The sequence below is a fragment of the Magallana gigas genome, chromosome 10, assembly GCF_963853765.1.
Source record: "Magallana gigas chromosome 10, xbMagGiga1.1, whole genome shotgun sequence".
Lineage (NCBI taxonomy): Eukaryota > Metazoa > Mollusca > Bivalvia > Ostreida > Ostreidae > Magallana > Magallana gigas.
The window spans coordinates 31,017,506-31,044,621 of record NC_088862.1 but is presented as its reverse complement, the minus strand read 5'-3'; the positions used below and the strand labels follow the sequence as shown (position 1 = coordinate 31,044,621).

General features: G+C 34.9%; 3 protein-coding genes across 4 annotated transcripts; 2 read left to right on the top strand and 1 right to left on the bottom strand.

The window, feature by feature from the left end:
- Positions 1-485: 485 nt before the first annotated feature.
- Positions 486-7,298, top strand: LOC105335645 (tripartite motif-containing protein 2). 2 transcript variants are annotated; one of them, XM_020070356.3, is made up of 3 exons: positions 486-618; positions 1,095-2,797; positions 5,651-7,298. In XM_020070356.3, exons 2-3 carry the CDS (start codon positions 1,618-1,620, stop codon positions 5,665-5,667), a joined length of 1,197 nt encoding a protein of 398 aa, XP_019925915.3. In that variant the 5' UTR covers positions 486-618; positions 1,095-1,617; the 3' UTR covers positions 5,668-7,298. The 2 variants fall into 2 exon arrangements, with proteins under 2 accessions (XP_019925915.3, XP_011437930.3); XM_011439628.4 differs by lacking the exon at positions 5,651-7,298 and having other exon boundaries at positions 1,095-3,632.
- A 3,982-nt stretch (positions 7,299-11,280) lies between these two features.
- On the top strand, positions 11,281-12,909 carry LOC136272013 (uncharacterized). The gene has a single exon (XM_066072677.1). It carries the CDS (start codon positions 11,383-11,385, stop codon positions 12,907-12,909), a length of 1,527 nt encoding a protein of 508 aa, XP_065928749.1. The 5' UTR covers positions 11,281-11,382.
- A 5,437-nt stretch (positions 12,910-18,346) lies between these two features.
- Positions 18,347-24,838, bottom strand: LOC105336069 (putative amine oxidase [copper-containing]). The gene is made up of 3 exons (XM_011440251.3): positions 24,690-24,838; positions 19,473-21,609; positions 18,347-18,942 (listed from the first exon to the last, which is right to left on the bottom strand). The coding sequence occupies exons 2-3, from the start codon at positions 21,594-21,596 to the stop codon at positions 18,643-18,645; spliced, it is 2,424 nt and encodes an 807-aa protein (XP_011438553.3). The 5' UTR covers positions 21,597-21,609; positions 24,690-24,838; the 3' UTR covers positions 18,347-18,642.
- Positions 24,839-27,116: the final 2,278 nt, after the last annotated feature.

The following is a 27,116-nucleotide window of genomic DNA, read 5'->3' as shown; positions in this document are numbered from 1 at the left end:
CCATAAACAATGATGCATATCTCAGATAAAAATAGATTATATAAGAATACATATAGATACAAACATTTAGTACATACATTTAAAAAAAAATTCCGAAATTCAATTTTTGTCAGTTTACTAGGGGTTGTCTTTCACATTAACCCTTCCCCCATTCTGCAACCTTTTTTTGTCTTCCTTAACTTGTTCCTTCTAAAGAGTTGCCAATTCGTAACGTATACATATGGCAGCTCTTTTCTATCCCCAATCCACTTACTATCTGCGTTATCATATCTTCCGTCCGTGTGTAACTTGCAATTTTACTGTGTAAAGTCAACCAAATAGTCATAGCTGCAAGTTTTCTATTTTATTTATGATTTTCATTGTACTTAACTTTAATAGGTATTTAAAGTCATTTCATGAAAATTGGGAACACGCACACATCTTCAAACATTTCAATTCTGAGTTTTACAAAAATACTTTATCCGAAACTATCCCTGGGTACATTTATCTGCTTCACGCCAAGAAAAAAGTAATACGCAATACTTACTTGACAACTAAGCGAAAACACGCATTTTGTCACGGACAACAATGGGCCAGGAAGTATACTTATTCTTCCTGGACTCGACATGTTGGATTAAGGTTTGTTGTTATTGATTTTAATAATAATTTCTTTACAAGATGCCAGTAAAAATGAATTTAAATGATAACAAGGAACAACAATTTATCACCTCTTTTTCAAATAGACGTTAAAACATTATAATTAAGATTGAACGAAAGATCACTAATATAAGACAGATCAAGAATCAGCGATTTTATCAATACAATTAATGTTTTAAAAGATGTGAAACAGCTATAAACTCTCCTAAAGCCAATATATAACTAAATTTTATAATGAAGATTTATTGTTAACATATAACCATTATCAAAATAATTTAGCAGACTTATGTAAACACCTTTGTACGTCACAAACGTTGCCTTTATGTTATAAAAAGTGAAGTAAAAATCACAATTTTAAAAGTGTTATGCTATACTTATCTTAGAATAAGTCACCAAGCTAACTTATTCTGGAAAACGTATACATACTAATCCGAGAAATACTATTCTTGCAATTTCAGGATTTCTATAGCTGTGTAAAAACTGTCTTATAATGGACCCTGAGTCCAGCCTCCAAGATGTGATACGGTGCCATCTCTGCGAGATATCGGTTCCTCTTTTGCACTGTGTCATTTGTAACATACATATGTGTAAAGCCTGTGAGAGTCATCATCTATCTGATAAAACCAAAGAACACATAGTGGTGCCATTCAAGTACCAGAGGAATATTCCTAAATGTCAAAACCATTCATCAAACTTTTGTGAAAGTTACTGTGAATATTGCTACTTTCCCATCTGTACACTCTGTGTTTCCTCTAAAGGACATCAACATCATAATGTAGTGGAGATTTCGGAAAGTATAGAAAGCAAAAAACATGTATTGCAGAAAGATTTACAAGATTTGGAAAAATCTATTTTGCCGAAATATTATGAGATTGTCTCAAAATAAAAGCTCAAAAAGCTTATCTGAATGAAAACTCCCAAAAATTAAGAACAACAATCAATGAATATGGAGAAGAGTTGCACATAGACAAAGACATTGTTATGAAATGCCTAAAATCTAACCCAAGCGAAATAGGCTCCAAACACCTGGCTGTCCTAAATAAACAAAAAAATGAAATAGTACGCATCATTTCTGAAATCACGGAGAGCATTGCCAACCTGAAAAAATTATTGTACTCTAATGATATCAGTCTTGTCTCTGGCTACGAATCCAGGAATACTGAATTTAGAAGATTGCCGCCTAAACTCACGGTTTTCTTTCCAAGTTTTACCCCTCTTATACTGAGCACAGATCTGGACCAGTTTTTTAAACCTTTCGATTCTCTGTCAGCGTCATCTATCAAAACAGAAGAACATGGTTACACAATTGATGCCGCATGCGCCAAGTTGTCTCTACAACAAAAGACGTTCACTAACGGACCGAGGGTGTTGACAGATATAAACACTGTATATGGACGTTCTAAGAGAATTGGCAGCGTGCACTGTCAGAGCAATGACGTAATATGGACATGTGGTGCAAATAATATGATTAGACTCTTCAATCTTCAAAGAGAACAAGTAAAGTCAATCAGTGTTATGTATGGTAACTGTCAAGAGGACATAGCAGTGACGATGAGTGGGGATTTAGCCTATGCTGATTTTCATGATAGATCTGTGAGCATCGTGAAAGATACACAGATACAAACAGTAATCAGAATACAGGAATGGAAACCTCGAAATTTCTGTTGTACTGCCTCTGATTACTTCCTGGTTGTCATGGACAATTATGATGAGAAACAAACAAAAGTAGTGCGTTACTATGGCTCCACAGAGGTACAAACTATTCAGCACAATGAAAAAGGACAGCCTCTTTATTCATTTGCTGAATTTACTAATATGTATAGCATATTTGTTAAGACTAAATATATTTGTGAGAACACGAACTTAGATATATGTGTGTCAGACATAGGAGCCCGAGCAGTAGTGGTGGTTAATCAGGCTGGAAAACTCCGATTTACCTACACGATTCCTCTCTCTTTAACCAAACCAGCTTTCGAACCAGCCGGAATCACTACAGACAGCCAGAGTAGGATCCTGATTGCAGACTGCTTCAACAACTGTATCCACATCCTGGACCAGGACGGACAGTTCCTTCGATACATTGACAACTGTGATTTACAGTGGCCATTAAGTTTGTGTGTGGACACCAAAGACAACCTCTTTGTGGCTGAGTTCAATACAGGTATAATAAAGAAAATTCAATATTATGAGTAAATAAAATATGCCTGTTTATATACACAGGATTATACATAACCTTTATATCATTACCAAAATGAGATCATGAAACTTATCCTTAACACGATTCGTGACATGTAAACAAGTAAACAAACTGTCTTAACACGTGATTTGGTTTACCTAAGAATATAAATTGGTTTAATTAAAAAACATTATTCTTTGTACCATATATATTCCATCATGTTGTGGACGTGTGTCTCAATGGAACTAGTAACACTGAACTTAATAAAACTACTACACAGTAAATTATTTATCTTAAGTAGTTCTTTTCTTATTAATCATTCCTGTTTTGGTAGTTGAATGAAAGTTTTTTTATCAGTATGTATAGTTAAAATGAATGAATGTGACAATATGAAAAGACAGGAAGTTAAACAACACATTGATCCTTGGATTCGTGAAAAAAAATCTAACCTAATAATTCCTGGATCCTCCACTAAAAAAGGAAAAAAGATCAGTGATCAAAGAACGGTTGATTATTACCTGATATTTATTACCTGCAATTTTGTAGGTCAATATTGCTTATGACCGAAAACGAGTATACACTGTGCGTAAATTATAATAGCTTATCAACATAAAGCTTTATGGATTAAACTATGCAGACCTCAAGTTGTATGATTTTTCTTCTTAAACCCTTGATTCTTTGTAAACTGTGATTTTGTAATTCTTTTTCAAACTTATTTTTAGTCAAATCCATTGCGTTGGTGTAAAAACATAAACACTCTAATTCATTTAATTCAAGCATTTACTGCCAACTTTATTCTCGTAAATATCTTAGCAAAAGTAGACTAGAAAATCAGACCTGATACAACGTGTCAGTCAGTATAAAAATATCATTATAGTGCTTTTTGTTTAATTTATGTACTATAATGTATGTACAATTAAGCTCTCTAACTTGTTATACCAACTGATTTGACTTAAAGAAGATTTTGCATTATACATTGTTTCACTTTGTTGCTTTTCAATATCATGACTCTGTACTCAATTTACAGCAAAGCTTTCCCCTTTTTCCGTTCATTAACGTTTTCACCAGTTTGCTGATAATATGTTTGGTAAAAAAAAGAAGAGTATGAGCGACCTTTTTGTAATCAATTTGATTGATTAAAAAGTAATTTAACTGCTTTCAAAGAGACTAATCTTCGCATGGAGGTTCTTAAACACAATATTCATGAAATACTATTCAAACTGTTTAATTCTTACTACGTTTTTATGATTAAGTTCCGATCCGCTGTCACCAACTCTCCTTAATGCTGGCATGAATTCATAAAAATATCTGGTCGCTATATAAGTTTCGATCTTTCCTCAGTTTCCACTGGGGTATATAAATGTATACCGGTCGAGAAGGTTGCAGTCGGTTGCTTTCAGATTGAGGCATTCAGGTGACACGGACTTCTAGCTGGCACGGACTTCTAAACTGCTAAATGCATGATTTGAACATAGCAATTAAAAACTTGCTTGTAAGAAGAAATATCATTAAAGGTAATTACAAATAAAAGAAAATGAATTAGAGTACATTCTATAAAATCATTTTCAAGGTATCCGTATTGTATGTATAAAAATGTATGGCTGCCTTATTTCATGTGCACATCGAACACGTATATTATCATTCATATAGAGTGCATAAAAGAGTGCATAACACTTGTTGACATTCTGTCGTACTACATTCAAAAGTGATAATAAAATTCAAGAATTCTTCAATACTATTAGAAGTTAAAAGTGAATGATTATCAGACCTCCAAAGTAAACCAATTCTAGAAAGAAGCTTTCAAAACACACAGGAATACAAAATGACATATTTTTCAAGAATAGCACATAACATGACGGATTCAAATTTTTAGTTTAATTTACTCTTTTAAACGAATCCCTGGACTTATCTGCAATTAGGAGAACAGGTAAAGAACGCCGAGATCCTTCTTTCCATTTGAAGCGGTGTTTATGAAGTATTTTCGTACATACTTAGGTGTCCGAATTTGCTCTTCGCCTCTTGTATCTCATGTCCTAAGCTACGATTTTTTCATCTGATGTCTTCATGAAGATTAAACCAAAACATCATTTGAACATTCGGTTTAGAATAGCCAATCATCACGCTTAATGAAGGCAAAACTAAACGAGAATGAAACTTAACATTTGTGTACACTGCGTCCAATTTGTGCTCGTCGCATTAAACTACTGTCCTTTCTGATATATTTGATTTGATAAAATGAAATATATCAGAAAGGACACTACCAAGCAGTTCATTGGAATGCAATATCAAATAACATACTGTTAAATCATTTGTCAGGAATAAATGTATCCTTGAAACGGCATGTCATTTTCACTAGTCCATGGAACGTGATGTCCAAGAATATCGATGAAACTGTGTTTTACTAAATAAAAAACAAAATCACTGTAATCTGGAGATGAATGTTACTATCTTCAAATGGTTAGTATACTGTAAATTCCTAATTAAACGCGAGGAATTAATATCCGCGTAAAATCGCGAGAAGTCCGTCTCGCAAATTTTAAAATCTCGCTTTTAATTTTGGGAAACAGGTAAACAACATGAAAGTAAGATAAAATTTCGGCATTCGCGATTTTATGTTCTCGCGATTTGATGGTAAATCGTTGAATCGCGGAATTAAGTACTCGCGTAAAATAAGGAATCTACAGTATTCCATCCTCACAAGCTTGGACAGCAGGATATGTGTTCAACCTCTTCGCAGTATTCGAATGGACCTTAATAAATAGTGGGTTGTTGTCAAGACTTGATCTTAAACATAGCTTAAAAGGATTTCTAATTCGTTTTCGCTTTCACTCTGAACAGATTGGGATTATTGCTGACAAATTGAAGATGTTTCCCTCACTTGCAGTCAGGAAAGACCATATCAGAACCTCCTCAGAATGCAATGTTATAGAGGCATTAACTTTGAAAAAGATATGACATGTGCATTAGTGAATATCGAGAAAGAGTGCATATAATTATTTAATAGCATACCATAACCTGCCAGGCAAGCGTCACTAGTTACGCTTTTATTATTATAGAAGACATCTTAGATCCCTTTTATGTTGCGGACGCCATTGTCTCAGTTTTACTGAAGAGTGGACCATTGACCTTTTTCAAAACGACGAATTGTGTTATCAAGGTCTGGGATAAATTCACCTTGCTAAGAGTGTTTTCATGACTAACTTAGCTTTCGAAGAATTGATACAGAAATTGGAGAATAGTCGTCAGAACAAAGTCGGCGTAGTCTTGGATTGAACTGGGATCTTGAAATCTACTTGTACATTTCAACTTTCTCTCACGTTGCATTCATTCTCATTTCAGAAACACTGGACTGTCATAAACACCTTTCAGAATATTGTCAAGTCCAGCTGTAGCAGTGGAGAAATTCTTTGAAAGTGTGTCAACATTTGACTATGTTTCAGTAGTGTATGTCAATATAAAAAGTATGATGTTCCAGTTTCGACCTTTTTTGAGTTTTAGGCGAGGATGTAGAGTGCGACGGTACGACGATGCGTGAAGATGCAAGGGCGAAAGTGCAAAGTTGTGATACTGTTATCGCTTCTTCGCCTTCGAACTCTTACTGTTGCACCTTCGCTCTTTGTTTTCGCCTTCAAATGTGTATAGAGCTCTTTATCGTCATTTTTTAAGAATTTAAAGACTTTGCCCTATAATAAAATTCTTCTTTCTTTTATTGTTTAAACCATAGCATTGAACCATTTGGGCAGATTCACACTGGACAGTGACAGAAGTCTGGAAAGACACACGCCCATTAGAGCGGGCATTACATTTTATATGGAGTACATAATAATAAGGCTTATCCAGCACTGTAAAAAGATACCCGGTATGACATAACCCGGTAAAATAATACTGAACTTTAATTTATAGTAGGCAAGATGGCCGCCACACTGCATTTAGCGCAATAACACCATAGCACCTTCGGCAAATCTCGGACAAGTACGGTACCTGCATCAAATTATGTAGAGAAAAAAATGTGAAGGCGAAAGTGTGAAGGTGCGACGACGAAAGTACACAGTTGCGAAGCAAATAAGCGATATAGAAGTATCGCTTCTTTGCCTTTGCAACTGCGCACCTTCGCTTCTTCACTCTTTGCCGTCATATCTTCGCACTTCAACTCCTTTGTCCTCGCACCTTCGAACTTTTCCCTTTGCAACTTCGCACTCTCGCATCTTTGCCCGATAGGCGAAAGCGAGAATGTCGAACTAAGTGGCTTCATAGTCATACAAAGGAACACCATAATAAATAGTGCAGTAGTGTGGGAATGCATACACATGGTTTTTCTTTGTTAAAAGTTCATAGAAAGTTGTAGAACATCAATTGTATTCAATATAGCTATACATACAGACGAAATTTCTCACTTTGGGTTTTTGGTATGAAAGAACAATATTGCATCTAAACAGAAAACTCGAAGACCACCTGTACAAGTAATGGACAATCATGATCTTCTATTTTCGCAGCTTCTCCCACATGAATAACACATGGGAATTGATGATTGTCTCAGCACGATTAAAAATTTCAGACACTATGATTTTTAATATTGCAGAAAATAAACTTTCGTGTCTAGTCCATTTACGGTCAAATTTGAATCCTTCTGCTTCTCTGCCCGTTTTGTTCCGTAAACGAAATTGGAATGACTGTATAATGTCCGAGGAAATCTTTTATCAAGCCCTTCGGGCTTTATGAGATTTGATCACGTGACCAACACGTTTTTATATCCCGATAGATCTATACATCAAAAACTGAAAACATTTCTTAAATCAGGCGCGTAGCTGCCTATACGCAAGTACGCAAGTGTTACACATCATTAGAGAGAGAGAGAGAGAGAGAGAGAGAGAGAGAGATTTTATATGGAGAAAAAGAAATTTACCATTCAGTACTACCTGTTTCAAATTATTTTGTGTCTTTAACATTGTTTGTTTTTTATTTCTAAATTTAGCAATTATATACAAATTATTTAGTTCTGGTTGTAACGCGCTCTCTGAATGGCCACAAAATTAATTTACATCGTATAAAGAATGTCGCATACGTCATAGTAAGACTAACGTCAAAAACGTATTTTGTACAATTTTACGTCATTTTAAAGGTCAAATGACATTTTTTTTTAAATGTATAGTAAAAAAATTTAATTATCGGCAATGAATTCAATATTTATTAGTTCTATACGATATCAAATGGTTTTAAACAGTTAACGCTTTTTTGTAAACCCCTTCGCGGCTTATAAAGCGTAAACTGCCCCAGACCATTTTTATATCGTATAAAACAAATAAATAATGAATTCACTCCTTAATAAAAAAAAAACATCCAAAATTTAAAAGAAAGAAAGTATTAATAAAAAGCAGCAATAAGCCTGTGTTATCCTGTTTTTCTGAACCATAAATTTGATGAGTAAACGAGATTAGGGTCGCAGAACTATCTAATATTCTATCTATATTAAAAAAAAATGAGTTGCTAAGAGGATCGTGGACAACTATACAATATTGTTCAATCATTTCCGCTGGGGCAAAACTAAAAATTACTTTGAACAAAAAAGATCATATACATGTAGATGATTGAATAAATTTCTTGTCTTACTGATCTTACCAAAATGGGGGACTAAAAAAACACATCTCGTTTAGCTTTAAGATTCCTTGCAATATTAACAATATCATATGCACTAAAGAACTATATAATAAAGAACAATTGCACTTAAGCTATAGAGAATGGGCCCTTTTTCAGTGCCGTTTTATGTTGAAAATATCACCAAATTCCTTTTCCCTCTAGTAGTTAAGCACTGATGTATACTTCTTCTGATTTATACGCACGCTTAAATTTACCAAAATTAGCATACAGTTTAAAAATATGAGGATTTTTAAATGCCTATAAATAATCGAAATCTGGAAAAATCAGACTGAACCTTCTTGGATTGTGTTTATTCATATCAGAGAGAGAAGACATTTAAATCAGCATTGTTCTGATGGTGGATCGATTGGCGCGTTGCTGCATTAATTATAGTGATCAAGGTACTAAGGACCTGTGTAGACTAGCAGGAGTGCAGCAATCACGAACGACGTCCTATCAGCCGATGGGGAACGGGATGGTTGAAAGATTCAACCAAACTTCAATAAAAATGCTAGGTACTCTAGAAGATAAGCAAAAAGAAGATTGAAAAGCGTATGTAAGTACTCTTGTGCATGCATACAACGCTAAAAGGCATGATAGTAAGGATATACGCCATTTTATCTCATATTTGGCAGGCATCCACGTCTGGCAATCGATGCCTACCTCAGGTTAGACTCTGACACGGAACAAATGCGTTGTCATGACAACTATGCAAAATAACTCCAAAAGCGGTTAGATTTCTCATACATGATAGCTTCTCGTGAAGCAGATAAAATTGCTCACCGCTATAAATCGCACTAAGACTCCAAGGTAAGGAAGGGTACCGTTCTTGTCGGAGACCGTGTTCTCATTAGAAATGTTCGTTTAAAGGGAAAAACAAACTGGCAGATAAGTGGGCCAGAGATACATATAAAGTTATAAATCAGCCCAATTCCGACATCCCAGTGTTTTAGGTTAGGAAAGAGTTTGGGAATGAAAAAACTAAGACATTGCATAGAACTATGCTACTACCCATTTTATATATTCCCAAATTATCTGATCACAGCAAACCTAGCCCAACTTTGCCCAAACACAGTAATCAATCCAAAGCGTGCCAACAACCAGAGAACCTCATATGCAAATCTTCTAGGGTTGATGATATTGCTTCTTTTCAATCTAGTTCTGAGTCTGAGTCAGAGGATTCAGATTCTTGATCATCTGATGGTTGTAACGTTTATTTTATACCTCAGAGACGGGTAAATGTTGCACCAGGTATTGTCAGGTATTCACCCCTTAGTTCTATGTATTCTCAAAAACTCCTAGGTCCATATTTGATGCAGGTAATTCTTACAGTCCTTCAACGATAAATCGTAATGTGTCTGTTGACTCTTTTTCTGCGAGAGAATCACCAATTCTGCGAAGGTCTACCAGACAGAGTAGGCCACCAAATAGGTATGGTGAGTGGCTGAGTCATTAAATAACTCCTGTGTATTTTGTGTAGTGTATTCAGGAGAGATTGTCAAATAGAGTTTGATTTCAGTTTTATAAAGTCTGATTTCAGGTGTAACTTTGATCAAATAGCGTGTAATTTTGCAATTTTATAAATTATCATTAAATAATTGTAAAAAAAATGTCAGGAGACATTTTCCTTAGCAGGGGAGATTCATAATTCATATATATTTATTTAATGATTTAATGTTCATCAGCGCGCGTTGCTGATAAAACGCATTGTTGTATATATGAATGAGTGCAGGTGTGAATGTTGTGATAAGTAACATGGTTTTTCTTATATGTCTAATTCACCAATGACAGATGACTTTTAAGTCATTAATATGCATGCGTTACCAACTTTATTCACTATATACACGCAAGTCCCGCCAAATTCAGTACCCACAGATTCTACCCTTTACGGTGTTAGATTCATGTACTCCTCATCTTCAAAGATTCAGTATTCCATTTATTATTTAATGTCCTGGACACCTGGTCAGATCCCTGTTTAAAATATTATTGTAAGATCATATTCAGTAACACTGTCGGTAAATTACCGCTAGTATGATTGGGAAAACAATTGTGTTTGTAATTAAGGAAGAAGTCTTTTCCGGTTTGTTGTACGGTTAGCGCCGGTAATCGGCAGCTCCCATAACAGTGCTCAGTTAAGGCGGAATTCTGTGTATATTATACAAATATTGACTGGGGTTGAGGGCAACATTGATTATATTAGCCCCCGAGGGACGAAATATTGCCCGACGCGAAGCGGAGGGCAATATTTTCGTCTCAAGGGGGCTAATATAATCAATGTTGCCCGAAAACACAGTCAACATTTGTTTTGTCGTATGAAAAAACAAACCAAAATTTAATAAAGTAATTGAAAACAGGTCGTCGTAATTATCTCAGCTCAACAAAGAATTCACGAATTCAATTTTGTGCAAAGTTCATTTCCAAAATACCTTCAACATCAAACGGTCACTAGTGATATTCCGTCGACCGTAAGAATTAACATTCAGATGTTCTACCTGATTTTACTTCACAGTAATTCGCAAATCCTTACATCCGTTATGACAGCAAACCGTCGCATTGCACGTCCGTTGTTTACTTGCCTTGACTGACTGTCTATTATGACGTCACCTTGTTTTTGGAGTCGCGAAGAGTTATTTACGTCATAATTTACGAATCCTCAAATCAGAGGCGATTATTTGAAATAGAGGGAATGTTCTCTGGATATTATTCCTAGCCGGTCAATATCAAAAAAATATTGACCAGTCAATATTTTTCGGACTAGCTAATATTACTTTATTGACTATTCGTCTATATAGAGTTATATAGTGAGAATATACTACTGAATATAACAATACGTTATATTCTGATATGTGAATTAGTGGAGTCTAATATTAATATGTTTGTGAACGTACACCAGTAAATATGTGACTTGTGAGTGTAAATTTGGCAGCCTAACCATAATGGCCATTTCGTGCAGTCTGAAGTCTATGGTCAGTCAGTCATTACAGAAAATCGGCCAGGTAATTCACCTGTGTAATGTGACACTACGGAGGACCAGACGCGGAACCAGAGCAGGAATACGTGGTCAGAGAGAAATTCGCGTTTTCACAAGTAAGAATTGCAGAGACCAAAACCTAACTTGTTACATACAGCAAGGTGTTAATATCAATAACCTCATTAAGTTACCACTTGTGAATATCGAAGGCTTTTTAAAATCTGGAGGTGAAACTACACACAAAGAAAAAGTCTTAAAAAAGCATAGTAGATCATCAAATTTTGAAAGGCGAATATGTTCTGATAAAAAACTTAGAATTTTGAAAAAAATCAATTTTCAGTCACTAATACCAACGCAACGCAAACACAATCTTGTGTTTGGTGTTCTAAATTGTCGGTCGATTAAGAACAAGGCTCTCTCGATTAGTGACTACGTCGTTTCAAACAAAGTGGATATTTTTGCAATGACTGAAACCTGGTTAGGTTCGACTTTTGACGATGTCATAAAACAAGAGCTTATACCAACAAGCTATGACTTCCTTCATCTCAACAGAGAAAATCGACGGGGAGGTGGTATTGCTTTATTGTTTAGAAAAGAAATTGACATAAAATACCTTCCTAATAAGGATTTGGAGATCGATCAATTTGAGTACATGGACTTTTCATTATGTCTGGATAAAACATGCATCAGACTGAGTGTCATCTATAGGCCCCCTCCATCAAAATCAAATGATTTACGAACCAGCATATTTTTTGACCAATGGAATTCCTACCTTGATCAAATTGTCACAATTCCCCATGAAACCATTATCACCGGAGATTTTAATTTCCATATCGATGATGAAAAAAGCCCAAATGCAGTAAAGTTTTTACAAACATTAGAAGATCATAACTTGATTCAACATGTTTCAACACCTACCCATAATCGTGGACATATACTTGATCTCCTGATAACAAGATCTGATTCAACGGTGCTTACAGATGAACCTTCTGTGCATGATCCAAACTTATTTGATGCACACGGAAACTCTCTTTGTGATCATTATTCCATTCAAGCAGTGTTATCCTTGGGAAAACCGAAGCACACTGTGAAGGAAATAACTTTCCGAAAATGGAAAAATGTCGATCTCGGGGAGTTATCAAAGGACATCACGCTTGATATACCGAATGATAATTCATCTATTTCTCAAATCGTGGACCATTACAACACCACGATTCATAATGCTGTAGAAAAACATGCACCACTGACGAAAAAATCTGTGTTACTGCGACCGAACACCAAGTGGTACTCTGAAGAACTCCGTGACGCAAAACGCGAGAGACTCAGAGCTGAAAGATTATGGCGTAAGACAAGACTGGAGGTTCATAGACAGATTTTCAGGGACACATCCTCCAAGACAGCAAAACTCTTGTATAAAACCAAACAAGACTATTTTTCCAAAAAGATCGAAGAGTGTGGTAAGGACAACTCTTTAAACTATCCAAGTCACTGATGGGGAAAAAACAGGAAACTATTCTACCGTCTTCAACATCCAATAAGGAGTTGGCAAATGAGTTTTCTAAATTCTTTATCAATAAAGTGGCAACAATTAGAGATGGTCTGAGAAAGCTTACTACCAGTAACACCGAAACATCGCTGTCCGTGGATATTCATTTCAGTGGCGATCCGTTAATGAGTTTTCAACACACAACAGAAGACGAAGTGAGGGCAATTCTTGGCAAAGCACCTAACAAGGCATGTGAACTTGACCCAATCCCAACTTCGATCTTAAAAAAGACCTTAAGTGCCGTGGTTCCATTCATTACTAACATTATAAATGTGTCATTCGATCAATCAGAAGTACCATCAGTTTTCAAAGAGGCACTAGTGAGACCATTGCTGAAAAAATCCGGTCTGGATAAGGAAGTATATAAAAATTATCGTCCTGTATCTAATCTCCCTTTTATCTCGAAAATTTTGGAAAAAGTTGTTGCAAACCGTCTCGACGAACATCTGGACAAAAATTTGTTAAGGGATTCCTTGCAGTCGGCTTACAGACAACAACACTCTACGGAAACAGCACTTCTCAGGGTTAATCATGACATCATGGAGGCTTTGGACAATCAATCGTCCGCTGTAATGGTACTCCTTGACCTTTCAGCAGCCTTTGATGTTTTAGATCACACAATTCTATTTCAACGGCTAGAGACAACTTATGGAATCCATGGAAAATCCCTGGCTTGGATAAAATCATATCTTACCAACAGGCACCAACGTGTTGTGATTGGATCGGATACGTCAGACCCTTGCCATCTTCAGTTTGGTGTTCCACAGGGATCCGTCTTAGGACCAAAATTATATTGTCTTTTTTCTAAACCAATTGGAGACATATGTCGTCACCACGGTTTCAAGTATCATTGTTATGCTGACGACACCCAAGTTTACATGATAATTAAAACCCATGAAAACTGGAACGACTACTTTCTACGACTCGAAAAATGTTTGCAGGATATAAGTAACTGGATGTCAAATAATCTACTTAAATTAAACCAGGACAAAACCGAATTGATAATTTTTACAACAAATTCCAATCTAAAAATGTGCCAGTCCTACAATTAAAAGTCGGAGAAAGCGTCATCAACAGTGTAAAATCAGTTCGAAATCTAGGCATCCATTTCGACAGTTCTCTTACCATGGAAAAGCAAGTTTCATACATCATTAAAACTTGTATCTATCATCTCAGAAACAGTGGAAGAATCAGGGGATTTATCTCAACAGACGCTTGTAAGACATTGGTAAATTCCTTAGTAACTTCAAGACTCGACTATGGAAATAGTTTACTTTTTAACGTAAACAAAGGCTCCATGGATAAATTACAAAAAATCCAAAATACCGCAGCTCGACTTGTGACCAAAACAAGAAAACGAGATCATATCACCCCTATTCTTGCTGACTTACATTGGCTTCCTGTTGAATTCCGTCCGAAATATAAAATTCTTGTTTTTACCTATTTGACAATTCATGGATTCGCTCCAGAATACTTACAGGAATTAGTTACAATCCGTAAAATAAACCGGATTCTACGATCCGACGGGAGCTTGTCACTGATTTTACCTAGGGTGCGCACTAGCCATATGGTGAAAGACAATTTAGCTTTGCTGCTCCCTATTTATGGAACAGCCTTCCAGTGCGTATCCGTCAAGCCAAATCCGTTCAATGTTTTAAAAAACAATTGAAAACTTATTTTTATAAACTGGCTTTTGATTAATTTTTAAGATATATATTTATGTGTGCGCAAACTTTTTACTATATCCAAATTTTTACCATAGATGATTGTAATCTGTCGACATATATTATTTACTTCTCCTTTTGTTTTTTAGCTATGCATTTTATGTTTTGTAATGTCCATTTTATGTCCATTTCATGTAAAGCGCCTTAGAGTGATAATGTTATTATATAGGGCGCTATAAAAATTATTATTATTTATATTTATTTTATTTTTGACTTGTCAAACGTAAATTTGATTAATTGTTCATTAAATCAAGATGAAAGGAAATAAAATAGTGTATTTTTTCTCTTTTTTACTATCATACAACTTGGCATAGAAAAAAGTAATTAATGTTTAGAATCTAACAAGGACTATATTTTTGGCGTAATATTGGCGTAGGAAAATATCATATGTTTCGCAATTCAGAATTGTTGCAGATTACTGAGTATCTTTTAGCATTTTAAAAGCAATAACATTAATGTTGGATTTTTTTTACTAATGTGAATTAATTATATGATACTTGGGTTTCAGAATATGTTTTTAAAATATGATTTGCCTATCAAACTATATTTTTATAAGCTTTTTAAAGCGCCCCTTCTATACATTGATTTTTGTGAAAAATCACTAAAATTAGATTTTCTCTCTTATTAAATGGTCAAAATATTAGCTTTTCTGTCAATTTATGTCTTTATAAAAAGTCTTCATAATACATAAAAACCCAGAAATATTTCATTATTGGAAGCATAAAAAATAATCAAAAATCCTTCAAAATTTAAGAAAATTAGAGGAAATGCGGGCTAAGCAATATCAATTTTAGTATGAATACATTGTATTTATTCCAATTTAGTAGTATAAGCTGATAGACATTCTGATATTCTATCATTTCATTGAAGAATAGAATCTTCAAATCTTGAACAAATGTCTACAGAACTACAAAGAGCTACACTTATTTTTATCATCCTTTACGTTGAAGAAAAAGGTAGTGACCTTGACCTGACCTTTATGCGAAAACAAAAAGGTCAAATTTGATAAAACTGATAGAATTGTTTGTTAATATGATCCGTTTGACTGTGTCAAAATTTCATTAATTTCTTATTATAAGAAGTGTGAAAAGACTCCTTCCTTAAGTAAAATATATGTAGTACATAAAATTGTCTAATATAATTAAAATACTTACAAACCCTTTTCACATACCTAAATAACGTAATTATGAGCTTCCGGAAATTTAAGGGTCGTTCAAACCGGAATAATCGTATATCGTTTATTTGTACCACGTGGACCAGTGTTCGATTGACAGTAATTGACACGTGCTTAAAACTATAAGATCTTCGTTCGACTACAGTCATCATGGTTTACACTCTAAACGGAACATATCATCACTACCACGATAATTTATTGATGGTTTATTAATTTCGGTTTATTTTTAAATGAACATATAATAATTTGTTATATTCAGTAGTATATTCTCACTATATAACTCTATATAGACAAATAGTCAATATTTGTAATATTAGCTCGTCCGAAAAATATTGACCGGTCAATATTTTTATGATATTAACCGGCTAGAAATAATATCTAGAGAACATTCCCTCTATTTCAAATAATCGCCTTTGATTTGTTGATTCGTAAACGATGACGTATATAACTCTTCGCGACTCCAAAACAAGGTGACGTCATAATAGACAGCCAGTCAAGGCAAGTAAACAACAGACGCGCAATGCGACGGTTTACTATCAACGGATGTAAGGATATGCGAATTACTGTGAAGTAAAATCAGGTAGAACATCTGTATGTTAATTCTTACGGTCGGCGAAATATCACCAGTGACCGCTTGATGCTGAGGATATTTTGGATATGAACATTACACAAAATTGAATTCATGAATTCTTCGTTGAGCTGAGAAAATAACGGCGATCTGTTTCAGTTACTTTCTTTAGTTTTGGATTGTTTCTTCATATAACAAAACAAATGTTGACTGTGTTTTCGGGCAACATTGATTATATTAGCCCCCTTGGGACAAAAATATTGCCCTCCGCTTCGCGTCGGGCAATATTTCGTCCCTCGGGGGCTAATATAATCAATGTTGCCCTCAACTCCAGTCAATATTTGTATAATGTCAAGTAACCTCTCAAGGGGCCTCATTTTTTAAAAAAAAGGAACTTGGACACGATTTTTGTTTAAGATTTTCTTTTTCTTTTTGGGAGTTGATTTTAATCAACTCTCATATGCACTTACTCGAGCAAACCGAAAGTGAAACAGTGTTTGGACCTAAGCACAAATCTATATCGCTAACAACACTTAGTTCTACAAAATAATCGATAAATTCGATACAATGTATTTTGAAACATTGTTTTTCATGAAAACTTATTTAAACCTTGTGAGATTTAAATGGCACAAACAGTTTAGATATTTTTTAAAGTTGTATGTATTCCTCCGTTAGAGTTCAATGTAGGCTCGTTCAATCAGACGTTCGGCTGTCTCCGTTAACATCCGACAAAACATAGAGTCTCTCTTGCTTGTCGGAGATAAACGGAGACAGCCGAGCACATGGATGAACAAAACTAGAGTTCAATCTGGCCTGTGTCCATACCATTTCTCATAAATATTTCGATCACTGATACTACTTGCCATGCAAAATCACATATCGTTGATTTAAAATAAATGATAATCGATAAAATCAACTCCCGTCAGTACTTCAGTACTTTGATTTAATATGGTTTACTTGCTAATTTGTATGATTGACCAAAATTTGAACGTTGGAAGTCAAGTTATGAAAGAGATACAGAGGTAAGAAATCATTATTATGTAATCAAAGTTCAAGTCTTATATTAATTTTGTTAAAAAATAATGTAAAGTTTGTATTTACCATTTCTTTCACCAAATGAGCCATGGCAAACAAGGTAAACTGATTCAATGTGTTCACAGATAATATGATAAACAAAAAAAGCAACATTTGATCGAGACTTATTCCAATAAAACACATATGACTCATAACAAAGCTCGAGGTTTTTTTACAAAACAAAGATTTTTCAAACTCTGTATCTTGCTTATAACTTAATATTTGACTTTCTTATTTTGAAAAAGCATTAAAACTATCCATATAAACCATTTTAAACATTAAAATTGGAAAAATAAACTTTTGAATTTTAAGCTCAAACATTGTCCAAGTCCCTTTACATGTAAGCAAGAACGTATATACTACATATACTATATATATGTCTCTGATTTAAGTTGTAGCAACTCCTATGATAAACACGCAAAATACATGTATAGTTACAAAATAATAATTGTGGTTATTTTTAAAAACTTTGAACAATTATTACCTGGGAGAAGTTAACATGACATATTTTTATCGACAAACATCTTCGCGAGCCCTGCTTGTGTTTTGTTTACAGTATATACGCATGAGTATTGGTTTAGAAGGCTGAACCCGTAACACGTTGCGATTTTATTATATATAGGTTATCCGTAATTATTAATTTCAATGAAATGATTAGATTTATTTCATGGAGAATTTTGTAATTTTCTGAAAGTTTATACATTCATAAGTAATACAAAATACCGAACCCGATCGGAAAATTTTTCAAGACGGATTTTTGATAAAATGCGCCGTACTTTCTCTTTAATAAAAAACTAAGACAATATTACTTTGTTCGATTTGGCAGATAACACAGAGTCGGTATTCATTTGTCTGCACTGTATTTGAAAATATATATAAACCATAAAATAAAGCGCTGGTCTGAAAAGGTTCCCAATTAAACATGTAAAATGTTTATACATGTATATCAATTCTGCATTATGTTTTTATTGCATTATTTCTAACAAATATCAATAGTTTATTTACTTGATTTTTAATTGATTGTCGCAACGTTATTTTGTGTGCATTTAAGATGGCGCTCATATATTGTAAATGCGCTGTTGATAAATTCACACGCTCTTTCTGAATATAAAAACCTTTAGTATTTAGGTAACATGGTCTTATGAGGTATCAAACAAAATGCTTGGATCCGCCTCCACCGCCTGCTGATAACTGTTTACAGGGGGTTTACACTGTAAATCCTCACTCTTCATTCCGGTAACTCGAACACCACTTTTTGGATTGTTGTAAATGTTTGGCTCAATCCTGACAGAGTCACGTGACCCCATCGCTGGGTCTTCCGGGAAATAATTGTATGGCAACAAGAAGAAGCTGAGGTCCATTCCTGGTGTGTGGGTGACGGGGAGATCTTCTGTGTGGGGAATGTGTTGGACACCCATACTCACCCAGGCAACCAAATCCTACAATGTCATTGCAAATGCAAAACGATAAATTATTAGGGATGTCAATTTTACTCGGTTGGCTTATTCGATTTATCGGAAGCTCTAGTCGAGCGATAGTCGAGTACTCGATGATATACATGTAATTGAAACTGTGGGTCCTTTTCAAATCAAATAATGCTACTGACACATACATCTTATCTTAAACTAACAAAAAAACATTCTAAAAACTTCTGATGTTTTATGCTTTTATATTCTTTTTGATATAAATGAAGCCCTTAAACTGCCGTGTTAGGAAAAAAATTATATTTTTAAATTCTATTCACACGTAACCGACTAAGAAAATTTTAGTCGATGATCGGTAAGACCGAGCGATAGTCGAGTACTCACTGACATCCCCATAAATTGTTAACACATACAGGACATGTACTTGTAATTTAAAAAAACTCTTTTTAATTCTTATAAATGTAGAAAACTGTTTTACATATTTTATTCTAGTATATGCACATCATGTACATGGGATGATTCTTACGTTAAAAAAACGATCTTACCTCATCAACTATATTTTCGTCATCATTAAGGAATTCTTCGAAATTAACGACTGGCGATAAAGAATCCATTAAACTATAAATAGTGCTACTGGTTCTCTCGTCTTCCTTACGCTTAGTGACCGCCATCTGATATCGCATCCAGGCCATGGCCGGTTCGTTACCCACATTTTCAGGCAACAGTTGCTTGCTCATTCCTCGATTTAGGAGTCTATATGACTTGGGAACCCCGAACTTGTTACTTTTCTGATTGCTATAAAACAAGTGATACTTAGGAGTATCGAAGTTAAATTTGTAAGCAGCTTCCCTTTCTGTCTTCTTTTCAGAAACCACAAACTGTCCTTGAGTAAATTTTGCGTTTGAGTCGGAATTGAATTGATTGGCAGATTCTGTAGTAGAGATATCCAATGTTCTGTAACGGTTCTCTGTACCGTAAATGTCCACGTCCACCTTAAAGCTGAACATATGATGATGTAGGTTTCCGTTGATATTGTCGCTGACTTGAAAGCCAAAGTTACTGGCGTTTGCAGTAAAAGGGGTAGCTAGAATGTACCCCGTTGAGACTACTTTAACTTCGACAGCGCCAGTGTGATAGAAGATGTAGTCTATCAGATAACTGTAATTAACCACAGTGAGGATCGAACGAAGAATGAGAACACTGTTAGGGAGACCTTCGTAAAAGGTGCCATGGAATGACATTGGCGCATGGTGCCTTCGAAGTGGCATTCCGGTGTTGAACTCAAAAAGGCAGAAAGCATTCTGAATAGTGACTTGTTGTTCGGAAATCTCCATAACGTGGGATGCTGGCAAGAAGGTCGCATGAGAAGGGCAATCGACGCCTGGTACTAAGTTTTTACCCCGTGGTCCTATTAAAGACATGGTATCAAAGAAATTTGAAAACATTTGTGTGGGGGTTTTCCCGGAGTAAAATACACTTATTTCCTGAAGGCCAATTTCATAAACAATTCTGTCGTTCTGAAAACGAATGTCGTACAGTTGCGGGCCTCGAGTACTAGACATCCTGAAGTCGAAATTCCAGTTCATGTATTTAACGTGCTGACCTTTGATGCTGTATCGTCTTCCACTGGGTTCAATCGAAATTGGTGGAAGTTGCGATGACTTTGGAACTTCTGTGCCTCGTCTGTACATGGTGGAAAAAAGTGATTTTGACATAACCGGGAATGAAATCTTCAACTTTGGCAGATTGTTATCATTGTATTGCTGCATCAAAACATCAAGGGAACTGAAAGCGCGATCATTGTACCATACTTTATCAATTGCAAACAAAGGGTCATCCATATCAACTAAAACGGCAAAGTCAATAGGATGAAGAATGAAAAATTCTACAAACTGGAACATCCAGAACCAAAACAGACGCCTATTACGACCGCTGATTGCAACAGACATGGGAGAAACGTATTTATAAGAAAGACATGTATCACCGCAGTTTGTGAGTGTCCCTCCGAAACTCTTGAGTAGAAGCTGCCGGGCCTTGTTATCTGTTTCCTTTGTGATACTTTCCACAGCTTTACCATACTCGGGACCCGTGATGGGTCGATATTGGAAAGGGATATCGTCTTTCCATATTGTATAATGGGTTGGTTTAGGTAGTGGAGTCACGACTAGTTCCATAATCTTTTGAGTTTGCAAATCTCCACGGAATATGATGACCCGGGCTTGTCTTGGTGGTTTTTGTCCAGCCCCACGTGCAAGATAAGAAACGACATCTGCTTTGTTGGGAAGATGGAGCTCTGCTGTGAAGATATAGGACGATTTCACTGTGATCTTTTCGGGTTTCGTTAAATTCAGATTATTTTGCTTGAAAAGAAAATCCATCAGGCCTTTGACTTCTGTAGATGTTAGATCATGGAATATAGGGGGGTCTTCTGGTTCTGAGAGATCAACGTTAAGACCAGATGAACAAGCCTCAGTGCCGTCACCCCTCTTCATTACACCCACTACTACAAGTCCAATCAGCAGTAGGATTATGATAATTCCAGAAAAAACCGCCAGGTTGCGGAAACGCCTACCGTATTGATAGTGTTCCTGTGCTTTGACCTCATAGTCAGACTCAGGATTTTTTTTATTTGTGTTTTCTTTTGGTGTATAATTTTTATTATCTTCCATTTTTTAATTATATCTGAAAGAAAACATAAAAATAATTAACTATCAATGTGTTAGTGTAGTGTGCCAGTGTTTTAGAGACGGTATTTCAACATAGTAGGTTTTAATGGTAATATTACTCTTGAATTCAATTTCCCTAGGTGATAAATCCTGTTATACAAGAAAATTTCCCTTGAAGAAATCCGTCATTCATGCCTATATTCATGCAATTCCCCAATATTTTTAATGCAGTGTTTTTATGATGTTTATATCGAACTCGATCATTAAAAAATTGGAATGTAAAAAAATTAATTTTCTCGAAAAAATGTCAACCAGACGCTACAAAAGTGTAAACTTGATCTGTAGTTTGACATTTTGAAGCTGTTCAGCAAATTTCATATTATTCCTCAAACGCATAAAGAAAAAAGTGTGGAAAACTGAAGTGGGACAGACAGACAGACGGACGGACAGACAGACGGACGGACGGACGGACTGACGGACGCAGAGGAAAGCTATAGTCCCCTTCGGTGAAAACCGGTAGGGGACTAATAAGAACATAAATGAATTTATTGAAGGTATCACAACACGAGTTTGATCGAACACGTGTTTACCTGGTGTGAAGAATACCAATTTGATTGGTTAATATAATAGAAAACCTGTTCAACAGGTATTATCGTAAGGTGCGCAAGAGTTGGAAAAGAATCGAGTTTTAAGTCAATCGAAGTCTCTCTCTCTCTCTCTCTCTCTCTCTCTCTCTCTCTCTCTCTCTCTCTCTCTCTCTCTCTCTCTCGTGTGTGTGTGCAATCAGACGTTTCCCCACTCACTCGCCCTCACCAAAAAAAAAAACAAGTTGCTGTCCTTTAAAAAAGGACTACAATACGTGGACCATTTGCATGTGTTTCCAACGAAAACGTAAAAGCCGATTCCACCGACTCTAGCCCTCTGCTTTTAACCACTAAATTTGTACGTTGAACTTGTATTACGTATACATGTATGTATAGCCCTGACTTTTTATCTCAGAATTTAAAGGATTCATACTTCTAAAATGACAATGATCTATCAATGAATGAAGTTTGCATGTATAGTATCAGGCATTCGGTGAATTCTACTATTTGCGCACACATTACGATTCGCACTACTTTGTTAACTATGCAGTGACAGCTTTGTGTAAATTAAATATTTCATATTTTGATGCATTTTTCTTGAGATTTAAACTTTGATACAGTGACATAATTATTCAATCACACTTAAATGCTTAAAAAATTTAATCGGGAAGTTCACTAGCCTCGCCTACTATAAAAGTAAAGTTAAGTTACATGTGTATTCGGAAAACAACAAAACATTGAAAATTATGCTATTTGATGCATGTTGTAGTTTCGGCATAACATTAACTTATTTTATGATACTGATAGTTCATATCACATGCCAATCATTTCTTTAAAAGGAATACTTTGTTTCTATACTGTTTACCGACAACTTTACAATTACAGCGCCTTTGAACTTATGTGTGCATATTGCACGGAATCCCGATCCCGATTCAGATAAACGTGTACTAGCCTGGTTCCCTGAGCTACCCATTACGCACAGGAACCAGGCTAGCTCATGCGCAAGCTGAATTTTCCCCGTGGCATCCGGTTAAACCTCGCTTAAATATTTTCTGCGTGGACCTCAGGGTCCACGCGAACACCCACCCACACACACACAAGAAAATTGTTTTGTATGACTTCTATTATTATTTAACTGCACTTCTGAGAGCGCGTCTGCCTCTTTGTAGGTGCTGGCTTTTTTTTCTAATAAATTATTTATGTTCGTTTGAGTTTTAACGTATAAGATTTCAAGGCTATGTTAGTGGAATTTTTCTCAACAAAAGTTCATAGCCTCGAAATTCTTTTCAAAAAATATAAGGTAGATTTAATGGGCACTCTTTAAACACTCGGTCTTTTTAACGACATGAATGTTTATTAAAAAGCCATTTAAAGCCAAAAATCATCCGCTTGAAATTGAGTTACATGTACGTTGAAGTAATTTCAGTAACGTTGATTTTAGGAAATGAAGGGATATTGTATTTATACCATATTGTTAATGCAGTAAATAAAGATCTAATAAGAATGAATTCATTTACCGTAATATCTTTCTAACAGACGGCAGCAACAACAATTTTAACAACAAACTCAGTGAAATATAGATTTGGTCCTTTTTTGTAATAAAACAGGAAACAAACTAAATGAAATAGATATATAAATTTGATTTTTTCAAATTTCGCACATTGGTTTCAAAGTTAAAGAAAGTCTTCCCCTTTTAAAAGAAATATACCTTTGAAATTAATGCATTGTTTGTATTACTCATTGTCATTATAAAGTACCGGGCAGTAAGAAAGGCGGCCATACCAAAATGATTATTAAAAGAATTTTTCTTTTCAACTGTGAACTTATTTTGAAATCAATATATTTTGAAGTTCATCAATGAACCGTGTATCGAGTGTATCGTGGTGCTACATGTGTATATACATGTAGTAAAATCAAAATATCGTCTCAAAATTCGTATTAAAAGCGGTTGAAAACTGTGTATATTTTATAAAAATTTACAGCATACTCGAATATAACGGACACGAATATAGCGAATTTACGGCTTTAACCTATTATTATTCATGTCCAGGCAGATTTTTTATATAAAACTATAGAAAATTGCTGTATATAATGAACACGGCTATAACGAATTAACGGAGAAAACGAAGTAAATCTAAGACCCCCGCTGGCAAAATTATAACATATTTTACCTTTTTTATAACAAATATTTTACATTTCAAATCTCATTGAAGATATATGCAATTTTAAGCTGCATTTATAAAAAACTCAAATTCAAAGAGTATACGGATATTTTTGAAGTGAAATGGTTTATTGACATTGAAAATAACAATTTTTGTAAATGACGGCAATACTAATTTTATAACTTATGATTTTGGAAAACTACCAGCTAATTGTTTTATAACGAATTCGCTATAATATTTCATACGAATTCGTTTTAAACGTATAGCGTTTTACGGCTATATAAAGTTTTTTCTATCGTTCCTTGAAATTCGTTTTAACGAGTTTTGCTGTAATGGTCAAACAAACATACCTCTCTGAGTCCCACTTTCTATTTGACATTCGAAACATATATTTTGATATTCACTTTTCCTGACCTGTTTCTAAGCTCATTCATATGACTTGTGTGAACAATATTCTCTTATTCTAGTCACGATCCTACTACAGATATCGTCTTATTCTTTTAATCGAAGTGCGTCGATGGTGGATTTGCCCAACTAACGAGATACAAATAATATACAAATCCCCCTTTGAGCTGTTTTTTTTTATTGCATTAAGATAACCATATTTCTGAAATGAATTGCAGATGTTTTTGATTTTATTATTAATTTAAAATTTCCGCTCTTCTATAGAATTGGATTGAAGATGAAAATAGAATTGGCTAACATCCCAAACCCTTCTCTCGTTTGTACATAGTTAACCACATCAGAGCATCCACGTGCACCTTTAAATATATCAGTTCAATTTAGCAAGTATTTTTTTTTAACAAGATTTATTAACAAAGACAAAAACAGCAGAAAATGATACAAAAGATACAAGTACACATATCTCACAATTTAATAGCTTTTTTAAGAAAAAGAACATAATGAAGGCCTATATATTATGCATATAACTCTTTACAAATGTACCTGTATACTACTTGAAAAAGGATGTTAGTTAGAATAAGATGAAAGAATAGTGTGTGTGTGTGTGTGTGTGTGTGTGTGTGTGTGTGTGTGTGTGTGTGTGTGTGTGTGTGTGTGTGTGTGTGTGTGTGTGTGTGTGTGTGTGTGTGTGTGTGTGTGTGTGTGTGTGTGTGTGTGTGTGTGTGTGTGTGTGTGTGTGTGTGTGTGTGTGTGTGTGTGTGTGTGTGTGTGTGTGTGTGTGTGCGAGTTGGGGGGGGGGGGGGGGGTAGTACATAATATAACCTATTGAATCTGATAAATATAGCTAGTATATATCATAATGATAAGTCACTAATTTTTGCCAGTGCCTTCAAACTCTGAGAATCTACAATTTTTAAGCAAAATATATTTCTCCACTGATATTCTGTTTTTCAATATATTTTCGAGTGCACCAAAAATCAGCTTTGGAACGTCTTTATATCTACTTACAAATATGTATTGTTATATTATTAGAATTAAAAGATTATGTACTTTATACAAATTTCTCTCTTTATATTTTCCAAATAGAATTGAGTTTTTGTCAAATGTTACTTGCATTTTCAATTTCCTTAACAACCACTCCTCGCATAGTTCCCAAAGTTCTTTTACACAATAGCAATCTACAAATAAGTGTTCAATAGTCTCATTAACTTTTTTACAAAAGGAGCAGACTGGGGATTCTTTAACCTTAATCTTGTGAAGAAAATCATTTGTTGGTATTATTCTGTGTAAAATTTGAAATTGTAGCCATTGTAGTTTTGACTCTTTAGTAGTTTTAAACGGAAGTTCAAATATTTTGTTCCAGTCTTTGTTGTTAAAAATAAAGCCCCTTTCTAGCCATTTATTTACAGATGTAATTAGCTCTCTTTTCTCCTTAATTAATTTGTTATACATGTCTTTGCAACCTTCTTTATTGGTGAAGAAGATATTTATGTGACTGGGTATACTTGGGCCAGACTTGTATATGATTTCATTGATATTGTCTTTATCTAATCTTTCAAATATTGCTCTCTTTAGGCTTGCATTTTCAATAAAATTTGTTTTTATATTTTGGTTTTCTATTGTTTCTAGACTAAGAAAAACATCCTCATTATCAAAAAGATCTTGTATATGTATAAAACCAGCATTAAAATAGTGTTTTAGAAAAAAAGAACTGTTATTAACTTTTATTTTAGCTCATTTGAGCTGAAAGCTCAAGTGAGCTATTCTGATCACATTTTGTCCGTCGTCCGTCTGTCCGTCTGCTGTTAGTCCGTCCGTCCGTCTGTAAACATTTTGAACTTCTTCTCTAAAACCGCTTATCCAATTTCAACCAAATTTGGCACAAAGCATCCTAATGGGAGGGCGAATATAAATTGCAGAAACAAAAGTCCGATCTGTATTCAACGCGGAGAAAACCTTGAAACTATAGAAAAAGGGGGTGCATTTTTAAAAATCTTCTTCTCAAGAACTACTGAGTCCAATTCAACGTAGTTTAGCATAAATTATCCTTATGGGAAGGAAAATATAAATTGCAAAAATTAAGGGCTAATTCTGTTTCAAATCTGAGTTATTACGAAAATAATATTAAGGAAAGGCGTGTTTCAGCTTCGGGTTCAGCATCCGGTAAAATTGGTAGGCAAGACTTGGCCTGGGAAAAACAAAAGATTGGCAGTTATTAATCTGCCAATCTCATAAAAATTTCAGGATATTTGATGGACCAGTATATTTGTATTTGCTGTAAATATTGCTGCAAAATCATGCGTATTTGGAATTGACGATTGCCGATCTGCCCCGGCTTTTATTTTGCCACGGCCTGGGTTTTCATACCCATTTTA